A 23,285-nucleotide genomic window follows, 5' to 3' on the forward strand; every position below is an offset into this window, starting at 1 on the left:
CATGACTTGAGATAAAGGCCTATACTGTAATTCTTGAAGCATGATGCACCTTTTCATGAAGCTTATGTGGATTTTCAGAAGCCCAAAAATGCACATTTTGTTTATTAACAACCCCATCTAGTTGAAAATGTGCCTCTAAAAACCAAACATTGTTCAACAATATGTCTTGATTCACAGCCCATTCAGTGAATGCCATTCTTTGATGTCTGTTGTCAACCATTAATTTAAGCAATACTGACGGATACAACTGCAAATCGGTTTTTAAAATTTGCTGTACAGATTGTCTAGAAATCCCAAGTTGTGCTGCTGCTTTTCTTGTTGATTTGCCTGGGATCCTCAGCAATGCTGCTCTGACAGATTTGACATTCTGTGGAGAATGAACATTGGCAGGCCATTTGCACTTACTCTCAAACACTGAACCATCACTATTAAATTTTTCGTAAAGTTTACATATTGTTTTAAATGAGGACGACCAATGAGTTTGAAATGTACATGAAACCATCTTTGTGTAAGTACCACACTTCTTTTCATTAAAAAACAACACAATCTTTATGCACTGTTCAACAGTCAGTCTTCCTTTCTCAGCTGTCTTGGAACAATACACAAACAGCACACTTGGAAAGAGAAGAAACTAATATTCATGAACTGCTGTCACTTCTGCCAACATAAAACACATTAATAAAATTATTAACCGAAACAGTTATTGCCAAAACAAATGTTGGATCATTTCGTGTGCCATCCTGTATATAAATATATTTGTATATATTATATATATAAAAATTTAAATTAAATTTTTTTGTAGTCCATATTTCCTCTGTACGTAATTCTAGCTAATTATATAGTATAAACTTATTCAGTCACTTCACATAGTGTAGTAGGAGTACAAAGGAGTACGGTACTGTATTAACATATTGACATGTTAAAGGAAATTTGAAATATTATAACGTTTTAAATTTAGAAAAAAAAAATTATTGACTGAACAAAAATGTTCTACTAATTTTAACATATCATATGTATTTGAATGTGTAAATGTAAAAGAAAACAAATTTGAAAAAACATTACTGAAGATAATTAAATGCTTATGCTCGAAAGCACTTTAATGAAAAAAAGTAAGTTAAGAATGTTCTTTAATTCTGCACTTTGTGGAGTGGCTGAATAATGTTATATAATTAGTTAGGTATATATATATATATATATGAGTATTTGCAATTAATAATTTGTAGTCAATTTGGAAGTTTAAAATTTGAATTTGTAATCAACAGTAATATATATAAATGTATCCTTTCTTTTTGTAAGATTTTGCTGCTTTGTTTTCTCTAATCATCATGGAACATTCTCTCATCATCATTTTTCAAAATTGTTATCACACCATATTTCAAAATTGTGCACTTGTTTTTCTTACTATGTTTGCCTACTATATTAGTGCTGTAATTCCATAAAAATGTATTTTCTCCTTTTAATGAGTACCTTGTAACTGCACATGATAAATACAATTTACATGGTTCCAGTGTTAAAGTCTATGATCTTATTTTTTCATCGTGACAGTGTTGATTACACAGTTCCACAGTTTTAATCCATATTGGTTCTCAGTTTTTCCACTTAAACTTAATTTTTTGTTTTATATTTTAAATAATATTACAAAGTAGAGTAAAATTATAAAATGCCAATTTCAAGTGTTAACCCACAACAGACCTTTCGTTTTTGGGTCTGCTGTGGATGTTACTTTGAATTATGTAACATTTAATAATTTTTATTTTGTTAAAATAATTATTCAGTTTAAAAATGGTATTTACTAATGAGTGATTAGAAAGTATGGAACAGCCATAGTTTCAGAAGTCTACTCAATATTCATGATGTACTTTAAAAAAGGGAGGAGGAGATTATCAGTTTGATTATATATATTTTTGTATTTGTGTTCAAGTCATTCTTTCATTCAAATGACACCACACCACTTTTGCTTTTTATTTTTTTTGTGTTTTAAAGGAGGTTATTTTGATAGTCCTATAATTTCTATTAAATGGAAATAAATTAAATGGAAATAAAATTTTTAAATGAAAATTTTCACGGTCTGCTTATTTAGAATTTAATTTATATAATGTAATGCTGTATAGCTTGATTACTGATTTCACATATTTTTATGTGAAACTTCAGGAAAATTTACATTAATAATTTTTTTTTTATAAATGCAATAGATATAAATTTGATCTGAAAAAACTGATTTTCATATTTTATATGAACATTTGTGAATAAGAAAGGTATAATACAATTAACAAAGTGCACTAGATACATTAACAAAACATTAATACAAAATATTAAACATTAATAACAAAATACATTAACAAACTTCTGCACTAGAATTTTGTTGTTTTTCTTATTTTTATAAGATAGGATTGTTGGCTTATACGTTTCTTGCAAATATTGTTTCCTTTTTTTTTTAACTTTTTTCTTTAATTTAAACATACTGATTTATTAATAATTATTAACCTCTGATTAAAAAAAAAAAAATGAAAAAAATCAGAAGTTATTAATGAAATAAAATTTATGTACTTTTCATTTTAATTCTAACATTTTTACAGAGGTTAATAAATCAATATATTTAAATAAAAAAAAAAAAAAGTTAAAAAAGTATATGTGTATGAAGTCGGATTCAAATTGATGTGTGCATGGTTATTGACCTGACATGTTCTCACTTACACCACATAACTAATTGAGCAACAGGAAACAAAATTAATATGTTAAGAAATATAAACTGCAGATACGGACACCACAAAATAATTTGATGCAATGTAGTGTCCACCACAATGCAATTGTGTAACTGTCTACTTTATTAAAGAATTGGAGGATTGTATCTCACTTTCAAATCAAATAAGTTTAAATGAGGTGCAGCAAAAAATGTGTATATGTGATTAATTTAACAGGCATATAAGGAAGTGATGTCACATCAAATTTTTTAATTTACTTTTTCAGTCGTTTAAATTTAATCTTTTTGAAATTGACCTTTAATTACATTGTTTATTTTAATCTGCTACTGACTTTGTAACTATAAAAAAAGGTTATTTTATACTTTAAAGATTTTTAGTTTCTTTTTAACATTTTCATCATTTCTACCAATTTTGGCAATTCAGTTTCTATAATAAAAAAATCCATTATCATTCTGTATTGAGTGTGCTAATCATGTTTGAGAATAAGCTTTTTTTCTAAAAAACATATGCTATTCCACTGAGAGGTATGTAATTTCAGTAAATTCTTGAAAATAATTCTTTTTAGCCTTTAATTTTTTTTCACTTTATTTATAATTACCTGTTTTATGTTTTATTACAGTCAGTTATATATATGCCAGTAGTAATATACATGTTTTGCTGTTATGTCTTGTTTTCTGTGAGAATTTGTTTCCTTTTGTATGTCCTGAGAAAATAATTATTAATTTCATTTGCATTTTTAAATTCTCATTGTTGATGTATTCACATGACCTCAGTATGATTAATAAGCAAAAAAATAAAAAAATAAAAATTACTATTCCTTACATATGAAGTGAATTTTAACCTACTGTATATCATGTAATATTCATTGTTAAATTAGTATAGGTTGTTTGGTAGACATTAAGTATGTAAACGTGATGTAAGTACTAGATTTATGAAGATTTGTTCATTGTAGTACTGATCATAATCTTCCTCTGAAGCCAGTACAGTTTTATCGTAGATGATTTTATAGTCTTATATTATTTGCTAATCTTTTGCTTTCAACTTGGACTGTTCAGAACAAGGTTGAATTGCTATTTTAGGTTTCAATTTTTATTTTATAAATAGCATAAGACTTTTTGTAGTGTTTTTAAGGTTTTTTTTTAATAATTGAAATTTTGTTTTGTTTTATACCTATTCATTTTTGGTAATTGGTATCTGCTGTTGATTGTTAAACAACTGAAATATGCTTTTAGTTACGGATTTTTTTCTTTGAGGATATTTCCTGTTTTATTTCAGGAACTTGTTTTTAGCATACTTGTTTTTTATGGTTGTAATACTTTGGTAAATGTATTAATTTATTTATTTTTCTGTTGTCTATTAAGGTATCAAAGTCTTACTTGTTTTAGATGAAACAAGTATGATATATAAGTGTGATAGTTGATATTATGTCCTGAGCTTAATTCAAAATTAAATTTTACCACATTTCAAAATATAAAGTGCTGTGTAACACTGGAGATAACTGCACACCTCTATTGGTTGGAAACAGTTTTTCCATTTTCTTGATTTAATGTAATATTTGTAAAAATATGGAAAAAAACTTAATTTCCATAAAATCTTTAATACTTTTTAAAAATTTTTGATGCTTTATCATTTTTTCTAGTTTTTAAAATCTTGCTTACAATGGACGTATATATTTGTTAAAGTATTTGCTACCATGAAGGTTGTAAAATAGGTGCCGTATTGTTAATTTCAGTTTGACATGCATGGTAGATAGCAACATAAGCTGTACACTATTAAAAAGAATATCTACAATGAATTTGTGATATTGTCAGGCAGACGTTGTCAAATATTGTGATGTGAAATTTGCTGAATGAAGAATTTGCTACCCACATGGATAACTTCTAAAAGAACAATTAGTTGGCTGCTGTCATCAATAAACTTTCATTTATTAAAATATTTTTCATTTTGTTTTATTTCAGGTTAGATTTACAAAACCAGTTATACCTGGAGAAACACTTAAAACAGACATGTGGCAACAGGGCAACAGAATCCATTTTCAAACATCTGTCGTCGAAAATGGAAATGTTGTGTTATCAGGTTATTATTTATTTTTTCTTAATGACATATTTCATAGAGGGTTATTCAAAAGTGAATCATTCATGTTTTTGATTTGGGGTGTGATTTATTTATTTTAATTTGGTGATTGGTATGTAACCGTGATAGTGAAATTGATTGTGATTGAATAAGCAAGAACAAGCTCGGTAACAAAATTAGGTTTATTGTTTTATTTGTGACTTGCTCTAATAAATAAGGTAGAGGTACCAAATAAGGTACTTAGGTGATTTCATGAACTCTTTCCTTCTGTATTTGGGGAGGAAGGTCGTGTAGTTGGGTGACTGCAATTTTTTATATTTCTGGTTATAGAAATGTAATCCTACATCACAATTTTGAATGATATTTTCTGAAAATCTATTTGTTTATTGAAGTTCATAATATTTGCTGTTGAAGGTTACATATTTATTGCTAAATGAAGATAAAACATTTTGCTTAGATAGTTGGGTGGTTGCCAATTTTGTACACTCTTAACACATATTCATTAATCCCATTTGTCACCTTCACCAGATTTTGCATGTTTTTAGAAGTCAATGCAAAGTCATTTATGAACCTTACTTATGAAGCTTTTTATATTATTGCGCATAAAAATGGGGTAGTCACATTTTTGTTTAATGGTTACCCTTTTAATAAAGTTGAAAGTTACTGTATTTTAGCGAAAGAGATTAATTTTGAATGCTGTGCAATTCAGTATCGTAGTCTAAAAGTGATATTGATGATAATTTACTATTCAAAATAGTAATAATATTAATTATAGAATAGTAATGATTAATTAATACTAATATTAATAAGAAATAATTATTATTTAATATTGATATATTAATATTAAAAAGTAATAATTTATAGTATTAATTAATAGTAATAATTAATTACTAGAATAATAATTGTAGTCTAGAGGACTCTTCTAGTCCTTTAAAAATCTTTCTGGATAAACTTTCAGAAATGTTTTGAAATGTCTAATAAATGCAGTGGCATAATATGTGGTGATTTTAATGTTAACTTTCTAGATAATTATAGTTTAGTAACAAATGAATTCAGTTTGAAGTACCAGGACTAAATATTTTAATCTCCCGACCAACTAGAATTACAATGACCTTATAGACAATATTTTTACAAATTTACCTAAAAATGATGTTTTTTATCCTGTAGTGCAGATTATGGTCTGTGAGATCACAATTATCAAACTGCCTAGCATCATTTATTTATGAAAACGTACAACAAAACAGTGACTAAGTTTATTCTTATAAAAGAGTGATAAAAAAGATTCAGTTATAAATTTTGAGTCTTTTTCACTAACAAATTAGGAAATTAATTACATAATTAAATTAGCTTTGATGAAAAATTTAATAGTTTTCTTAATCATGTCTTGCTTCACAGAAAAAAAATTTAAACATAAAAAGAAAAATGCATGGATTAATAAAGAAATTATAAAATCTGACTGTATGCTGTTAACTTCCAGAATTATTTCAGAAATTACAAACAAATTTAAAGTTATTTGTAATTATAAATTACTTTATTTTGATAATTTAATATCTAAACACAAACAACAAATCTAAAACGGTGAAGACAATTATCAAAAGTAAAAGCTATTTTGGAAATGAAACAGGTCAGATTACTTCACCATACAAAAGGACTCAAGTTTTGTATATCATATCTATTCAGATAGCAGAGGAATTCAATAATATATTTCCCAATATTTCAAATAATAGTATTATTGATGACACATTTCAAACAAAGCTGTTCTCCTTGAATGGTTTTTTTGATGAATTTTCTGTATTTTTATTTCCCATTGATACCCAGGATGTTTAAATTTGTATTTAAAAAAATTAAAACGTTATTTTAGAGTAATAATTTAGAAGGTATTTCTGAAATTCCTGCCATTACTTTAAAAGAAGTTGTAAACCCTATTATTGTACCTTTCACAAATTTGATAAATAAAATTTCAACAACAAAGAATTTCTCAGCTGCTTTAAGACTTCCCTTGTTATACTCCTCCTTAAGAAAGATTCAGCACTTAATTTACAAAATTATAGGCCAATTTCACTATTTCCATGTTTTCTAAAGTATTTGAAAAAATTAAGAAAAGTTTTAACATTTCTTAAAATTCTAATGTATTAACATATTTTCAACATGGTTTTAAGGAAAAATTTCCTTTTGATACAGCCATTTCCCAGTTTTTGGAAAATATTTTAAAGTATGTTGATAAACAAAAATCCCTTCTGTGATCTCAATAATGGTATTGATTTAGTTCCACTTTTTTTTTCTTTTGAAAAAGTTAGCTATGTTCTCAGAGAAGCTGCTTAAAATTGGTGAAAGTCATATCTTCTTACTTACCATAAACAGGTAGTTGAATTTCTTGTTTTGATAAGAATTGCACATGTAAAATTTGGATTCTTACTTCAAGATGTAGAATCCTGAGTTGCTCTTTTTATTGTTTATTATTGATCTGCTTCAAAATCTAGAACCAACCATTCTTAACCTTATCACAGGTAACACAACTGTATCTATATAAAGCTGATCATTTAAAAAATTTAAAGTAATATGATTTCAGTTTGCAGTTCAAAAAATTGTTCACTGATGAATTGTAACCATCTAATACGGATAAAACCCATTTTTAAAGTTAAGACATATTCTTTCATTGTACTTCTCAGGTAGACATAACATTTCTGATCATGTAGGTAAAATTGTTATTGATGTTAACAATAATATTTTTGTTGTCCATGCAAAATTTCTGGGTGTTCTATTAGATGATAAGTTCTCTTGGAATGATCAAATTTATTTGTTTGCAACAAAATCAGACTGTACTACGTGCTTTGAAGCACCTTAATAAAACATTAAGTTTTTCATTATTATTAAATATTTATTATGCCTACATATATTCTCATATAAAGTATAACATCATCTCATGTTACTCCCTCATAAAACCACAATAAGTTTTCAAGATACAAAAATGTGCTGTCAGATCATTTTTTGGCCATAAGTTTGATATTTAGAAAATTAAATATATTAACTTATGTCTGTGTTTGTTAATTATGAATGTGATATTTTTGCTGAAATAATATTCACTTATTCTTAAAAACAAACAATATCCATCTCCAACAAAATAGATAATAAAACTGTTTTCATATAACACAACATAATTCTTTGGCTTATAAGATAGGTCATTCATTATTATGCCATTCATATTTATTGCTCTTATTATGCCTAATATACATTTTTACAGTTTTATAATATTGTCTATATAGGTTGTTGGGAAAAAATTTCAGAGTGTTTTCTGATTTGTGAGTTATTTTGATATGCATATCAAAATAACGTTTTTATCAATTTTTTTAGGACAAAAGTAACAAAAAAATATATTCCATTTGTTTCTGATTGCCAATTGATTGGATTGTGTAATTAGATTATGCTACAAAACTTTTGGGTAATACTTTCCTAAAATATTACTAATTTTTTTTTATTTATTAATACTTACATTTCACTTATTTAACATTTTTTTTTTTTTTTTATTAGCATAGCATACGATTCTGTGATGACTTGATATTAAATAAGTGAACAAAAAGGTAATTTTAAAATGTAATCCTAAACTACAACTATCCAATTTACTCGATTGGTATTCTTCAAGACAAAATAAAAAAATATTTATTTTAAAATTAATAATTAGTTTACTCTTTTTATAAACATTTTTATATTATTATAGAGGAACCTATGTCTTGATAATTTCTCCATGAATTGTGTAACCCGACTAGAGATATTCTAAGCGAACCATGATAGAATTGATCTCCTTCATTAGTTGGGTAAACTCTATTTCATCTGTCTTGGATTTACTAATTTAATTAATATTTTTCATTATTAAGTTATATTTCAAACTTGTTAAAGCGACTGTAAAACCAGTATTTCCTCAGATTATTATTGTTTAGGCAATTATTGGTACATTTAACTAATTATGTAATTATGTAATTATAATTATTTTAATTTGATAATTACTTGGCTAAATTTATGAGTAAATAAAAGATGCACTATGGTAGGCAGTGTTCATTTAAACGATTATAGTTGGTTTATATATTCCTGATTTGTATTCATTCAGTATTGTACATTATATTATGGCACAGTAAAATGATCATCTAATCCTGCAGTAAGCTAGTTGCTTATAGGAGGTGAATTATCATTTAATCCATTATAAATTACTTGCATTTAATTAGGATATTTACCATTTTTTAATTTATTTTATAGGAGCATATATTGATTTACATAAAGTTATCGCTTCTGGTAATCCAGTACAGCATCTAACCTCTGCAGAGTCATTAAAAAGTAATTCTATATTTAAAGCAATGCAAGAGCAAATTAAAGAAAATGTAGAAAAAGCTAAAAAAATAAATGGAGTATTTCTATATATTATCACAAAAAGTGGAAATGCTGTTTCAAAATGGAGTAAGTATGATTAATTAATTAACATATTTTTTATCATCATAAAAACATAAACAGAAAATACAAGATTGTTGGGACTAATAACTTATCACAAAATTTGTTTTATTTTATAAGATTTACTTGTCAACTGGTAGTTTGCACTTGGAAGAAATTGAAAACCATTTTAGTCATTGTAATGCTCTTGCATTGTGTATGTAGAAAGCTATGAAATAAAGTAGGAAAAAACAGAAATTTACATATGCCATAATCTTTTGAAAAATTTAAAGATGGTTTCTGAAGAAACTACTGAACAGCAGATATACAAGACATATTTTAAACAGATTTTCCCATGATTTAAAAAAAAAATCCAGTTGTATTTCTTGTGTTTTTTAAAAAATTCTAAGGACCAAGTTTGGCTTGTTTGAAACCATAAAAGAGTATTACTGTAATTTTACTTTTCACTGTGAGGAGATGAATTACGATAAAGGGAAAATTCTAAATTTCTGTCACCTTTTATTTATTATTGTTTTTATTTACCGATTTGATCAGAGTATTAAAAATTACTTAAAATATTATTTCTACTGTTCAATTCGTGGTCCAAATAACAAATGAATTTATCATTAACAGTTGGTTTTCTATGATATTCTAAAATGTTTATACTAATTATATTTATGAGTAAATCTCTAAACAATTAAGAATATCACAATTCCACTTTCCAGTTGATCGATTATCTAGTGAATTATATTGCAGTTGATTCTTAAAACGGTACAAAAAAAACTTGTCATAAAAATTGTATATTAATTTTTTTTACTGCATTAAACTTAATAACATAAATATTTAAACTGCAAGCTACCTTATTCTAAAGAATCCCCAGCAATAACATTTTATATGAATTCTGTAATGGGATTTTGACTCATAAAGAGCCAAAGAGGTTTTTTTATTATTATTGTTAACTTCTTTTACTTTAATCTAACTATTATCTTACCTTTCATAGATTTACATTAATCTTAATCTCCATTTATTAATAATTTCAAATCCATTTATTATTAGTAGCACAAGTAAAACTTTAATTCTAATAATTTTATTATTCAATTCGATAGACAAATAGAGAAATATAATATCACTTGCCGCTAGTAATTTCAACATATAACAGTGAAAATAAATTAATTTATACCTGCAAATTAAGCTGCACATCCATATGCACTTAATTATGTACTAAAGTATTAAGCACCAGTTAATATTTACTTCTTATAACTAGAAATATTACAAATTAATTGCTTGTTTGACATTTATTATGTTAAATCATCATGGTACTTCATTTTTAAGCCCAGGAGATAAGTCCTTAAATATTTTTTCATGAAACACGTTAATTAAACTTAATTTGCGTGGACTTGTTATATTTTCTTTTAATCTTCTCATTTAGTAACTTTATTTTTTTTAACTTCGTTTTTTAAATTATATGTTTTAGTCATTCTCCATATTTAATATTACTCAAACATATGTCAAATATATACAATATAAAACAATTATATTTTATTCTTTGTATTTTTTTATTCATTATTACAATAAAAAACTAAAAAAATATCTTTCTAATTTGTATTAAGGCAAATTAGTCACACTGAATTAGTCTTAAATTAAATAAAATTATAGCTACTGCTACTCCATTACTACAATATCTGTGGTAACATCTCTAGTTAAGAAGTAAGTACGAATGGTGCTTGTATAAGTTTTTTAATTAAGGCTACATGGATGTACAGCCTAATTTGCTGGCATAAATTGATTTATTTTTGTTATAGGTTGAAATTACTTTAAAATTGTAACGGTTCCAAAAATCCCCTTTTTGGATACTTTTAAACTGCATTTTTCTTTTTTTTAATTAAAAGATAATTTCTAATTATGAAAAAGGGTGATATGTACAGTGTATCATCTTTGTTTTTTAATCGAATAACCACTTCAGTGTACTGGTTGATTCTCTTTTTTTTAATTATTCCAAAATATTTTAATGTAAAGTGGTGTATTGCCATTGCAATACATTGATCAAGCAAGTCATGGACCCCAGTTATTTAATTTAAAAGTAGGAAAGTAACTTATAAGATGGATATTATATTTGTCTATTGAATTGAATAATAAGATTACTAGATTAAAAGTTTCATTTGTGAGCTACTATTGAGGTTAAAATAAAAAAGTTGAAAAAAAAAATCCTTTGTTATTCTATGGGACATTCATATATATATATATATATGAATAAACAAGCTTACATTTATATTCACTAGTTAATTGGACTTATAAATATTGTATTAATAAAGTATTACAATGTTATAACCAAATCACAATAAATGTTATTTACATAATTATATGACAAAATTTGTCTTTCTGTTATTGCAGCGTACTATTGGTTGGGATCTTTTTGAATAATTAACAAGTCTCCAAGTCTATTCAATTCCCAAACTATTGTATTTATATGCCAAATAGAATGCATGACCTTGCTGTATTCATGTGTCATCATTGGAAAGTGGGTAGTCAGTGCAATATTTTGCTGAGTCATCATGCTATGCCTTTTTGTGTCAACAAGTATTTTGTTTATTTGATGATTTTTATTAAACTTAAAATGATTGATTAACATAAGCTCCGTCCATGTTGCAAAATCTTGTGTTAAATTGGGAAAATTCTTTTGAAGATGTTAAAATCAGTATTAAGGAATGTTGCATTAATCTGGACTCCTACCTACAAGTGGTGAAGATATTTCAAAGATATTACAAGATGAAGGTATTTAACTTTTACTGATGATTCTTGTTAAGGCTGATCATCAAACTCCAAAATATTGATATTGGCCATTGCTCACCATGAATTTCTTATGCAAGACCAGACAGTGAACCATGGAATATTATCTGGTAGTAATTAAGTGTCTTTATGAGGCTATCACAAAATGTAGGCATGATGCTTAAATGTAAGGCAATGGATACATCATGCTGACATTGCACTTGTCCATACATTACTTCTAATGCATCAGTTTTTGATAAAACTGTTGTTCCACAACCTCATTTTCCTGATCTAATATCAACAGACTTTTATTTATTTCCCAGATTAAAAAGTCATTGAAAGGTTGATGTTTTGAGTTGATTGATTTCATAAAATTCACTAGTGGAACTATATAGTAACCCAAATGAAGTTTCCAGAAATGTTTCAAAAGATGGAAGAAAGAAACAGCTTCTAAGATAAACAGAAAACTTTTTTTATTTAACCAGTTGAGAAATTTACTGATTAAACATTATTATTCATTTCCTTTGCTTTATTTTATTACATTTTTCATTGAAAGACTAGTTTTAATTCTTATAATAAGTAACTAATATAGTATAATATGGCTTTATTATAATAATATAAATATTTTTATTCATTTCCTTCTGAATTTTTGTCTCAAAAATTTTGTTTGAATTCAAACGAAGCAAGCCAAAAATGAAGTTTTGGAAGGAACAGTTTGTAAACAAATTACTTAAAAATGAGCGAAAAACACGAAAAAGTAATGCACATGTTTTGTTACATGTGCACGGTCATTGAACTCATCTGATAACTGAAGTAAAGTGGTTCCCAATCACGTTGTATCAGGAATTCCCATCTCAAAATGATTGAAAGAACATCTCTTGAAATTTTTATGTAACTATGTGAAGACAAATAGCCAATCTCATTCAGAGACCCATATATGGTTTTCCGCCCACGAAGGGTTAATCAAAGCCAGATAACAGTGATCATTGTTATATATTGCTTGTTATATCTGTAATTGACGATAAGGAACTCTTATTACTTTATTGATTGAGGTTACTAGAACTATTGAGTTACAACAGGATATAAATATTAATTAGTGCTGTTCAGTGTTTTTATACAGTTTGGTTCTAGATTTTTAACTAAGCATTACAATTAATTAATTTTACAACAGATATTAATGATTTTATTTCACTCTATTACACAGTTAATTTTCTTAAATTCCTCTTAAGTTCTTTCAGTTGACATAAAAAATGTTATTTACAGCTGTGGACTTGAAGAAAGGTGAAGTGTATGAAGGAGAACCAGCATCTAATATTAAAGTAGATACTACATTAACTATTGATGATCAAGACATGGTAGATCTAGTAAGTATTTTTAATTTCTTTCAATTACCTTTGTTTATCTATTTGTAAAGTAAGTTAAGAAATCAAATTTAAATCAATTTATTGATATTATATCATTTAAACCAATCTTCATACATTCCAAATACTTATTTCTCCAGTTTACATACATATATTCATACTTCATTGAAATATTCTCTAATGCACCTTGCAAAAATTGTCAAACAATTCTTTTCTGAAGTGTTATCATAACTCAGCAAAAAGTTACGATGTAAATCTTATAAGTTTGAAATATATGGTCATAGTGAAGAATGGAGTGGTTGACCATCTTTGAAGTTTATACCTTGTTTATAGTAGGAATTAGTGAGGTTCGGTGGGAAGAGGAAGGCGACTTTTGGTCAGGTGATTTTAGAGTAATTAACTCAGCGTCAAATAATGGGCAGGCAGGAGTAGGTTTTGTGATGAACAAGAAGATAGGGAGGAAGAGGAGTGGAGTATTTCAAGACGCATAGCGATAGAATCATTGTAATAAGGATAAAATCAAAACCTAAACCGACAACGATTGTTAACGTCTATATGCCTACAAGCGCCCATGATGATGATGAGGTAGAGTGTGTATACGAAGAGATTGATGAAACAATTAAACACGTAAAAGGAGATGAAAATTTAATAATAGTTGGAGATTGGAATGCAAGCATTGGAAAAGGCAAGGAAGGAAATATAGTGGGTGAATACGGGCTGGGCAAAAGGAATGAAAGACGGGACCGACTTATAGAGTTTTGCACGAAGTATAATTTAGTAATTGCCAACACCCAATTTAAAAATCATAATAGAAGAATATACACTTGGAAAAAGCCAGGCGATACTGCAAGGTATCAGATAGATTATATCATGGTTAAGCAAAGATTTAGAAATCAACTCGTTGACTGCAAAACTTACCCTGGAGCAGACATTGATAGCGACCATAATTTGGTGATAATGAAATGTAGATTGGGGTTTAAAAACCTGAAGAAAAGGTGTCAGATGAATCGGTGGAATTTAGAGAAGCTTGAGGAGGAGGAGGTAAAGAAGATTTTTGAGGAGGACATCGCAAGAGGTCTGAGTAAAAAAGATAAGGTAGAAAATGTAGAAGAAGAATGGGAGAATGTTAAAAAGGAAATTCTTAAATCAGCAGAAGCAAACTTAGGCGGAATAAAGAGAACTGGTAGAAAACCTTGGGTTTCAGACGATATATTGCAGCTGATGGATGAACGTAGAAAATATAGGAATGCTAGTGATGAAGAAAGTAAAAGGAACTATCGGAAATTAAGAAATGCTATAAACAGGAAGTGCAAACTGGCGAAAGAAGAGTGGATTAAAGAAAAGTGTTCAGAAGTGGAAAGAGAAATGAACATTGGTAAAATAGACGGAGCATACCGGAAAGTTAAGGAAGGAATTATACGGAAAGTTAAGAATTATACGGAGGAAATGAATTAGAAAATGGTGTTATAGAGGAAGTTGAGGAGGATGAAATGAGAGAAACAATACTGAGATCTGAATTTAAGAGAGCATTAAAAGATTTAAATGGCAGAAAGGCTCCTGGAATAGACGGAATACCTGTAGAATTGCTGCACAGTGCAGGTGAGGAGGCGATTGATAGATTATACAAACTGGTGTGTAATATTTATGAAAAAGGGGAATTTCCGTCAGACTTCAAAAAAAGTGTTATAGTTATGATACCAAAGAAAGCAGGGGCAGATAAATGTGAAGAATACAGAACAATTAGTTTAACTAGTCATGCATCAAAAATCTTAACTAGAATTCTATACAGAAGAATTGAGAGGAGAGTGGAGGAAGTGTTAGGAGAAGACCAATTTGGTTTCAGGAAAAGTATAGGGACAAGGGAAGCAATTTTAGGCCTCAGATTAATAGTAGAAGGAAGATTAAAGAAAAACAAACCAACATACTTGGCGTTTATAGACCTAGAAAAGGCATTCGATAACGTAGACTGGAATAAAATGTTCAGCATTTAAAAAAAATTAGGGTTCAAATACAGAGATAGAAGAACAATTGCTAACATGTACAGGAATCAAACAGCAACAGTAACAATTGAAGAACATAAGAAAGAAGCCGTAATAAGAAAGGGAGTCCGACAAGGATGTTCCCTATCTCCGTTACTTTTTAATCTTTACATGGAACTAGCAGTTAATGATGTTAAAGAACAATTTAGATTCGGAGTAACAGTACAAGGTGAAAAGATGAAGATGCTACGATTTGCTGATGATATAGTAATTCTAGCCGAGAGTAAAAAGGATTTAGAAGAAACAATGAACGGCATAAATGAAGTCCTACACAAGAACTATCGCATGAAAATAAACAAGAACAAAACAAAAGTAATGAAATGTAGTAGAAATAACAAAGATGGACCACTGAATGTGAAAATAGGAGGAGAAAAGATTATGGAGGTAGAAGAATTTTGTTATTTGGGAAGTAGAATTACCAAAGATGGACGAAGCAGGAGCGATATAAAATGCCGAATAGCACAAGCTAAACGAGCCTTCAGTAAGAAATATAATTTGTTTACATCAAAAATTAATTTAAATCTCAGGAAAAGATTTTTGAAAGTGTATGTTTGGAGTGTCGCTTTATATGGAAGTGAAACTTGGACAATCGGAGTATCTGAGAAGAAAATATTAGAAGCTTTTGAAGTGTGGTGCTATAGGAGAATGTTAAAAATCAGATGGATGAATAAAGTGACAAATGAAGAGGTATTGCGGCAAATAGATGAAGAAAGAAGCATTTGGAAAAATATAGTTAAAAGAAGAGACAGACTTATAGGCCACATACTAAGGCATCCTGGAATAGTCGCTTTAATATTGGAAGGACAGGTAGAAGGGAAAAATTGTGTAGCAGGCCACGTTTGGAATATGTAAAACAAATTGTTAGGGATGTAGGATGTAGAGGGTATACTGAAATGAAACGACTAGCACTAGATAGGGAATCTTGGAGAGCTGCATCAAACCAGTCAAATGACTGAAGAAAAAAAAAACCTTGTTTACAAATTAATGAAAGAATTCACTTTGATTGGTTTGATAGTGAACTATTTGTTTTGAAATATATGCTTTTGATGCAGGAGTCTTGTAGATTACAAATCAAGAAATTATGGTGGAAGGTTGTCAATTTTCTTTTTGTTCCCTAAATCTTAAGATTTATCAGAAAACATGAATGGAAGAAGCAAAATTTTAAGACCCTATTATTATTAATTGAAACATAGATTTATCACTTACATATGAATCAAATACATGAGATATAATGGCACTGTTAACACCCTTGACAACCATCTTTCATCATACATTTCGCACCTTTTATTTAACTCCTTGAAGTAACTATTTAAAAACAGAACAGGAAAATGTTCACGTGACATCAGTTATAATAGATGATCCATACTGTACATTTCACCGCTGTGATGTAAAAATATAAAAGGGGTTCTATGTAGAAATTAAAATCAGATTTTTTTGGTATATTTGTTAACCTGATTAGTTACAAAACTCACCTGCCTAGGGATTTAATGTTGCTAACAGTTAAAAAACAGATTATGTCGTAATTTATAGAGTGGTGCAAAAAGAAAGATAGATTAACACAGAATCTTTTTCCCAGACTTAAGTGTTTGGATGAAGCCAACTGTAAAAAAATGAATTTTAGTCATTGCTTTTCAAAAATTGACCATTTCTTGGTTTATTTATTTTTTTTCAAACATATCCCTCATAATACCTAATCATCTGGAGTTTTGCTGAATTTGATTTCATGGGTTAAAAAATTTCAACTAGTTTTATTCCTATAAACATATCTCCTATTATACTAATGAACTCTACTTACTTCAGTTAATATGTGTATAAGTTATTTAAAATATTGATATTCTATTTTTAAAACAACTATTTGTTTGAAAATTACATACTAATAAGTTATCTTTTTTATACTATCAGGAGGTAGGAATGTCTAAAATCTATGAACATTGTAATAATACTGAATAAAAGTTATACAAAGAAATGTTAACTATCCACTTATTTCTAGAATAAGGTTACAATTACTGTTTACGTAATGAATATTCTGTACCATAATAACTCTATTCCTAAAAGAAATTGCTGGAGGATGCTAACAGCTGCTGATGATTCTTCTTGAAAAATCAGTAGTACAACACCAACATGAAGTTTTGAATAGTTGTATAGCCCATTGTCTAACTTTTGTTGTAAAAATGGTTCATTTGTAGATCAGAGATATATTATTTAAATTAATTTTTTCCAGTTTCAAGTGTTGTAGTTCTATTGAAATTGCAGGTTGTTAACTTGTTAGAAGGTGCAGTTCAAATGGATCTCTGAATTTTTTATGAACTAGTTTCAGATGAATAATGCGGTTGATTATCCTTACAAGTGACATTGCTACTAGTCAGATTTATGAAGTAAATATTCAGATGAATAATGCGGTTGATTATCCTTACAAGTGACATTGCTACTAGTCAGATTTATGAAGTAAATATCTTGAACTGTTTATATAGCAGTTTCTATTTTACCTTCGACCTCCAAATTTATTTTTGTGGTCGTGTTCTAAATACTGATATATCTTTGATGCCCATTTAATTAAATTTTTGGTGATTTCTAGTGGGCTGTAGTTGCATTCCAGTTACTGTATTGATTACACTGATAATATTTTTCCAATTCATTTGTTTTGATATTTATACAATCTTTAAATTGCTCAATTCTGAGTTTACCATAAAAAATATTTAACTTCAGAGATTATTGTTATATATACCCTGATTCAATTTTTTCTGATACAGAATACAGTTAAAAAAGTTTAAGATATGTTTTTTCAACAAGTGGTAATTTTTAAAACATATGCAATTCTAGAATTTATTTCACCAAATTTTTGAACTTAGGAATTTTGTCAATCTTTAGTTCTAATGGCAGTTGATTTGTTTATTTCATAATCTAATATTTTATTATTTTTTATCTAATATTTTACTGGAGCAGAGTACTCCTAGTTTATAAAAAGTTGTAGATGCTCGACTTCTCATAGTAAGCTTAGCAAACTACTGCATAAAATATATAATTGGTTTAACCAATTTCTAAGTTTTTATAATTCTACATAATCATTTGATATTTTATTTAATGGAAGAGTCATTATTTTAATTCATTGTAATTATTTTCAGTTAGATTGATTGTTTTTTTGAAGTCTTCAATAATAATTATATTTAGTATTGAATACTTGAAAAATATTTTCTTGATTATTTTTTTTTTAATTTTTTACCATCTAAATTGTCTGAAATAGCTTTTTCAATTGAACTTACTGTATCAAAAGCATTTTTCTTATTTCTCGTATTACAGCTATCTTCTACAGAAATTATCTTTAATTTTTCATTTATTAATTCTCTAGTATGATTAACTTGAAATAATTAATTACACCTCTAAGCTTACTATTATTGTCAGTTACAAATTCATTGTCTTTATTTACTTAATTATTAACACTAAAGCATTTGATTCATTTCTATAATAATAATAATTAATCTAGGTTCCTTAACTTTTAAACTTTAAACATTCCTTCCTTAAACTTTTGAACTAAAATAAGGTAAGGTATTATTAGCACATGGTATGAAAAGTCTAATTTGATCAAGCCTGTGTTTATTGGGATTAGTCGTGTATCTCTAATTTCTGTTGATCCTGAGTCACAGAAAAGTGTTAGTCCTAATAATTGATCCTGAGTCTAATAATTGTGTCCATTGGTGAACAGGAGGGTCTGAAACAGGATTTATAAAAGGATTAGAGACTATTTTGATAATAGTTTGTTATGAAAGAAAGACTTAGGAATGTTAGGTCTTTTAATCTTCAAAAAGAAATTTTTTTTATTTTTCATGTTTTTTGGTTTGTCTACCAAAATTAATCTTCTACTTCATATAATTATTATTTTTTTCTTTGCTTTTGCATGTTTTTAACTTAAACCTCAGACAGGATTTGCACTGACAATTCTTTGATGGTGCTCCTTTTAGCTGAAATATTTTCTTTAATTGAATTTCTTAAAAGTGTTCATATAATAACTTTGTTTACTCTGATGTCTTAATTAATGTTGAAGTTAATTATTAGTTCTTTTATTTGTTATCAGTAAGTTGAAACTGATATGTCAATACACAATTTTGAAGGGTATTAGTCTCATTACATATTCGCTATTATCAGTGTAAATGAAAAGTGCATATTTTAATTTATTTCTACTGTTTCCCCTTTGAATTGGAAGTGATTATTTAAAAGTCTTATATGTTTTATGTTCTGTTATCATTGAATGAATTCTTTCAGCAATTCCATCAGATATGCATGTTAAATCCTAATGAAATATAATTTTATTTTACTTAGGCCCATTAATTCTTTAATTAATCTGTTAATAAATATGCCATTGTCTGACATTATTATTTCTGGTATCATGAGATGGGATAAATAATTAAAAATTCTATTTACTGTTTCTACTGCTTGTTTGCATACTATTCAGTATGCCTCCTTGTATCTGGAGAAACTGTTAAATATAGTCAAAAAGATTTTTCCTTCAAGGATGAAATTAATGTATATGAATTATTTGTGGTGATTTTACAGTTGTAGGTGTTAGATTCATTTCCAAGTTTAAGGGAATTGTCATATTTTGTTACTTCAAACTTTGCATTAGTATAATTTTGATTTTTTTTTCTTTGGGCCAATATTATCTTCTTTTTTTGTTTGTCTGGTTTTTGGAATGCTCAGTGATTGGTTTACATGATAGTTCATATCTGTTTTGTCTTTGTTAGTTAATGTACTAGGAAATATTTTGGTGTCACTAAACAAAACTGATAGCTTTTAAAATATTTAGCTGTGGCAGTGGCATTTTTTTAAATCACTTTCAAAATAAAAGGTGAATTTTGCATTTGGTACTAAATAATATTTTTATGAAAAGTACAATTTACAAAACTTTTCTAAGATTATATTTTCATTAAAATAATTTTTTTTTCCTAAATTTATTTGTTCCTTAATATTGGTATTTCTACCTCATTTTGTTTGACTAAAATCATCATCTTCTGCCTTCTAAATCACATTTACAAATTTAATTTTAATTTATATTGACTACTACTAATTAATTATCTAATTCTGGAAAATGTAAGTTCACTGCTTCCACTGTCACATTATCTACATTGGTTACAATGTTTTTTTCCCTTTATTGTAAGTTGTTTCATAATTGTGTTCTAACTTCAGTCTCCTATGCAGGAACTTTGAGTTAGTCTTATATTGAAGATAACCATTCTAGTGGTTTGTTATCGATATAAATTTTAAAGTTTCTTCCACTTGGGAAAGGTCGGAAGTATTTGGTTGACTAAACTATTGTAAGCAGTTCTTTTTCTATCTGGTTTCACTATCTCTGGAAATTGTACTTGCATTAATTATTCTATTGTACCTTTTTGTTATAACTAAGGATCTTGCTTATTGTAAATTACTTGCATCAGTCATCAAATTAGATTCTTTTCTAACCTTGGTTGTTGTAATGGTGTTGTAAAGATATCTTTGAAGCTTTCAAAACAGTTTACATATTCTGAATTACCTATTTTAGTTTTTACATATTTTTTAAACCTTTTTTAATAGTTTTATACTTGAAAAGTTTTAATGAAATTTTCTATAGTAACTCAAAGACTAAAAACCCTCAAATCTCCTTTCATTTTTACAATCTGGTGTTTAATTTCTTTCATCTTCTCATGGGCAGGCTTAATGCTGTTAAGTTTCTGTGCTTATTTCTCTAGATTGGTTGAATGAATAGATGATTACATCCTAAATTTTGGATTTTGGATTCCTTTCAAAATAGTTAATTCACTGGAATGTTGGAGGTTATTCTTCAAACTGAATGGCATATGTAAAGTTCTAGTGACTTGTATTTGTTGAAAAGGCAGTTTTTTTTTGTCTAGCTTGCATAGAGATGTATATTTTTTTACTAGACCTGTTATAGTGCTTTTTTCTGCATTCATTTGTTTAGTTATATACATTTTTATAAATCTTAACTTGTGAGTATCATATATGTTAAAACTGGTATAGTTCCTTTGTTTACAAGATTAAGATTATTAATATAATCTTCTAAATTTTCTGCTATAAATTTTGTTTTCTTTGCTTTGGTTATTAAGGCAACAAGTTACTTTATTATTAGATATTCTTTTTGACTGCCATAGAATTTCATCATCTGCTTTTGTATTAAATTAATGTCCAGGTCTTGAAAAATTAGTCTTTATTAGTCAAATTCCATATGAAAATTATATGTATAACTAACAAGGAATATTTTGAACATGGCGTCTCTCTTCCAAGATTTCATGTGTTGTGAAAGGTTCATTTGTCACATTTTCCTTAGAGCATTCCAATCCCCTTAAAGCATTCCTAGCATCATTTTAACGGTAATCCTTTTTAGCTTTCTAGTCTTATTAACAAAAGATTTTTCATAACTAAAATTATACAATCAGAAATATGAGTAATTCACTTTTACTGTATATATAATGTATTCTTGTTCACTGTATATATAATGTTCACTAATAATCTTTTACTTGAGCATTTTAGGGTTGTTATTGTCTTCAGGGTTAGGGTTGTTAGTTTCAAATTTTGAGAAGTTCTTTTGTGTATTGATCTACAGAGGGCAAACCTCAGTGTAATGTTTTCCATGGGACCATAAGTTACATTGTTTCACCTGGAATTAAGGTGAAACAATTATACTTCTTATAAAGTATAATTTTATTGTAAGGAATAATCTAATGGTTACATGATCTATAATTTAATAAGTTACTTTTATCATTGACTGTCCCAATTCTGTTGTAGATAAAAAAAAAATCCTAATATTGCGCTTTAGAGGTCAGCAACATTTTAATTGTTTTAAAAGTTTCTATATTTTTGTAAACTGTATAAAAGTTACTAATATCAATTGTACAAGCAAAATACTTTTCAACATAACAGTTGACGTCGAGAAATTATTTGCATTAGATGGATAGTCTTAATGGCCTAATACAGCTGATATCAGTAAAACTACCACAATTTTTTTTTATAGAAGCATATTATTGTATTTAAAAAAGAAATTATTTGCATTACATAATTGGATTGAATTATATTATTGTATTTATAGAATTATATAAAAAAATATACTTTTATTAAATTTACTTTTATTTATTTTTTTTAGGTAACTGGTATAAGCTTAATCCACAGGTTGCTTTATTTTTTTTATAGAATTATATTATTGTATTTAAAAAAATACTTTTATTAAATTTACTTTTATTTATTTTTTTCAGGTAACTGGTAAGCTTAATCCACAGGTTGCTTTTATAAAAGGTAAACTAAAGATTAAAGGGAATGTGATGCTAACTCAAAAGTTACAGTCGCTTATGACTCAAGCTAAATTATAAGAATTTCATCATTTTGTTTTTGTTTAAAAAAAATTATTTTTATAATTTTCAGGGTATTTGTATATAGCGTGTTAATGAAATGTTGAATGGTGAATGAAATTTGTATTTTTAGGGTAAAATAGAAGTGGATGATGGCATTGTGATTTGCCTGTTTATATGAACATTTTGATTTTTATATAAATAAAAATATTGTTTTTATTTCAGTTTTTTTTTCTTTCCACATCAACTAAAGCTATTAGGAACAGGAATCTTTTCCCGGTTTTTTCCTTTTCCCGGTTAAGTATTTAAATCTGGACCCAGCCAGGTTTTAAGTTTTGTCAGATGGTTCTAAAGAAGAGATCCAATCTTTTTTCAGTTGTACTCAAAGAGGCTGAGGCTGAGCCAAGAGTGGCAATAAATTTGCCTCTTGGCAGCCTATTCCTGAGGATGGGACCACCAGAGGACCTGTATCACCACCACTCAAGGGACATATCAGTTCAGAACATCTCAGCTCAAGAGTTAGCAACAACTGTGGTCCTAACTTTCAAGGTAGATTGCATATTATGCTATTATGTCAGTGTCAGGGATAGAACAGCCACA

General features: G+C 27.7%; 1 protein-coding gene across 10 annotated transcripts in view; it reads left to right on the forward strand.

Annotated features, from left to right (window-relative positions):
• Mfe2 (peroxisomal Multifunctional enzyme type 2) overlaps positions 1 to 22,904 on the forward strand; it is a 101,612-nt gene extending 78,708 nt beyond the window's left edge. For 8 of the 10 annotated variants that reach the window (XM_075361133.1, XM_075361136.1, XM_075361137.1 and 5 more), the window contains 4 exons: positions 4,661 to 4,778; positions 9,024 to 9,221; positions 13,221 to 13,321; positions 22,593 to 22,904. In XM_075361133.1, the coding sequence (XP_075217248.1) occupies positions 4,661 to 4,778; positions 9,024 to 9,221; positions 13,221 to 13,321; positions 22,593 to 22,706 (531 nt within the window). In that variant the 3' untranslated portion in view covers positions 22,707 to 22,904. The other 2 variants (XM_075361141.1, XM_075361140.1) reach the window with 2 other exon arrangements.
• Positions 22,905 to 23,285: the final 381 nt, after the last annotated feature.

Source organism: Lycorma delicatula, chromosome 3 (assembly GCF_047948215.1).
Source record: "Lycorma delicatula isolate Av1 chromosome 3, ASM4794821v1, whole genome shotgun sequence".
Classification (NCBI taxonomy): Eukaryota; Metazoa; Arthropoda; class Insecta; order Hemiptera; family Fulgoridae; genus Lycorma; species Lycorma delicatula.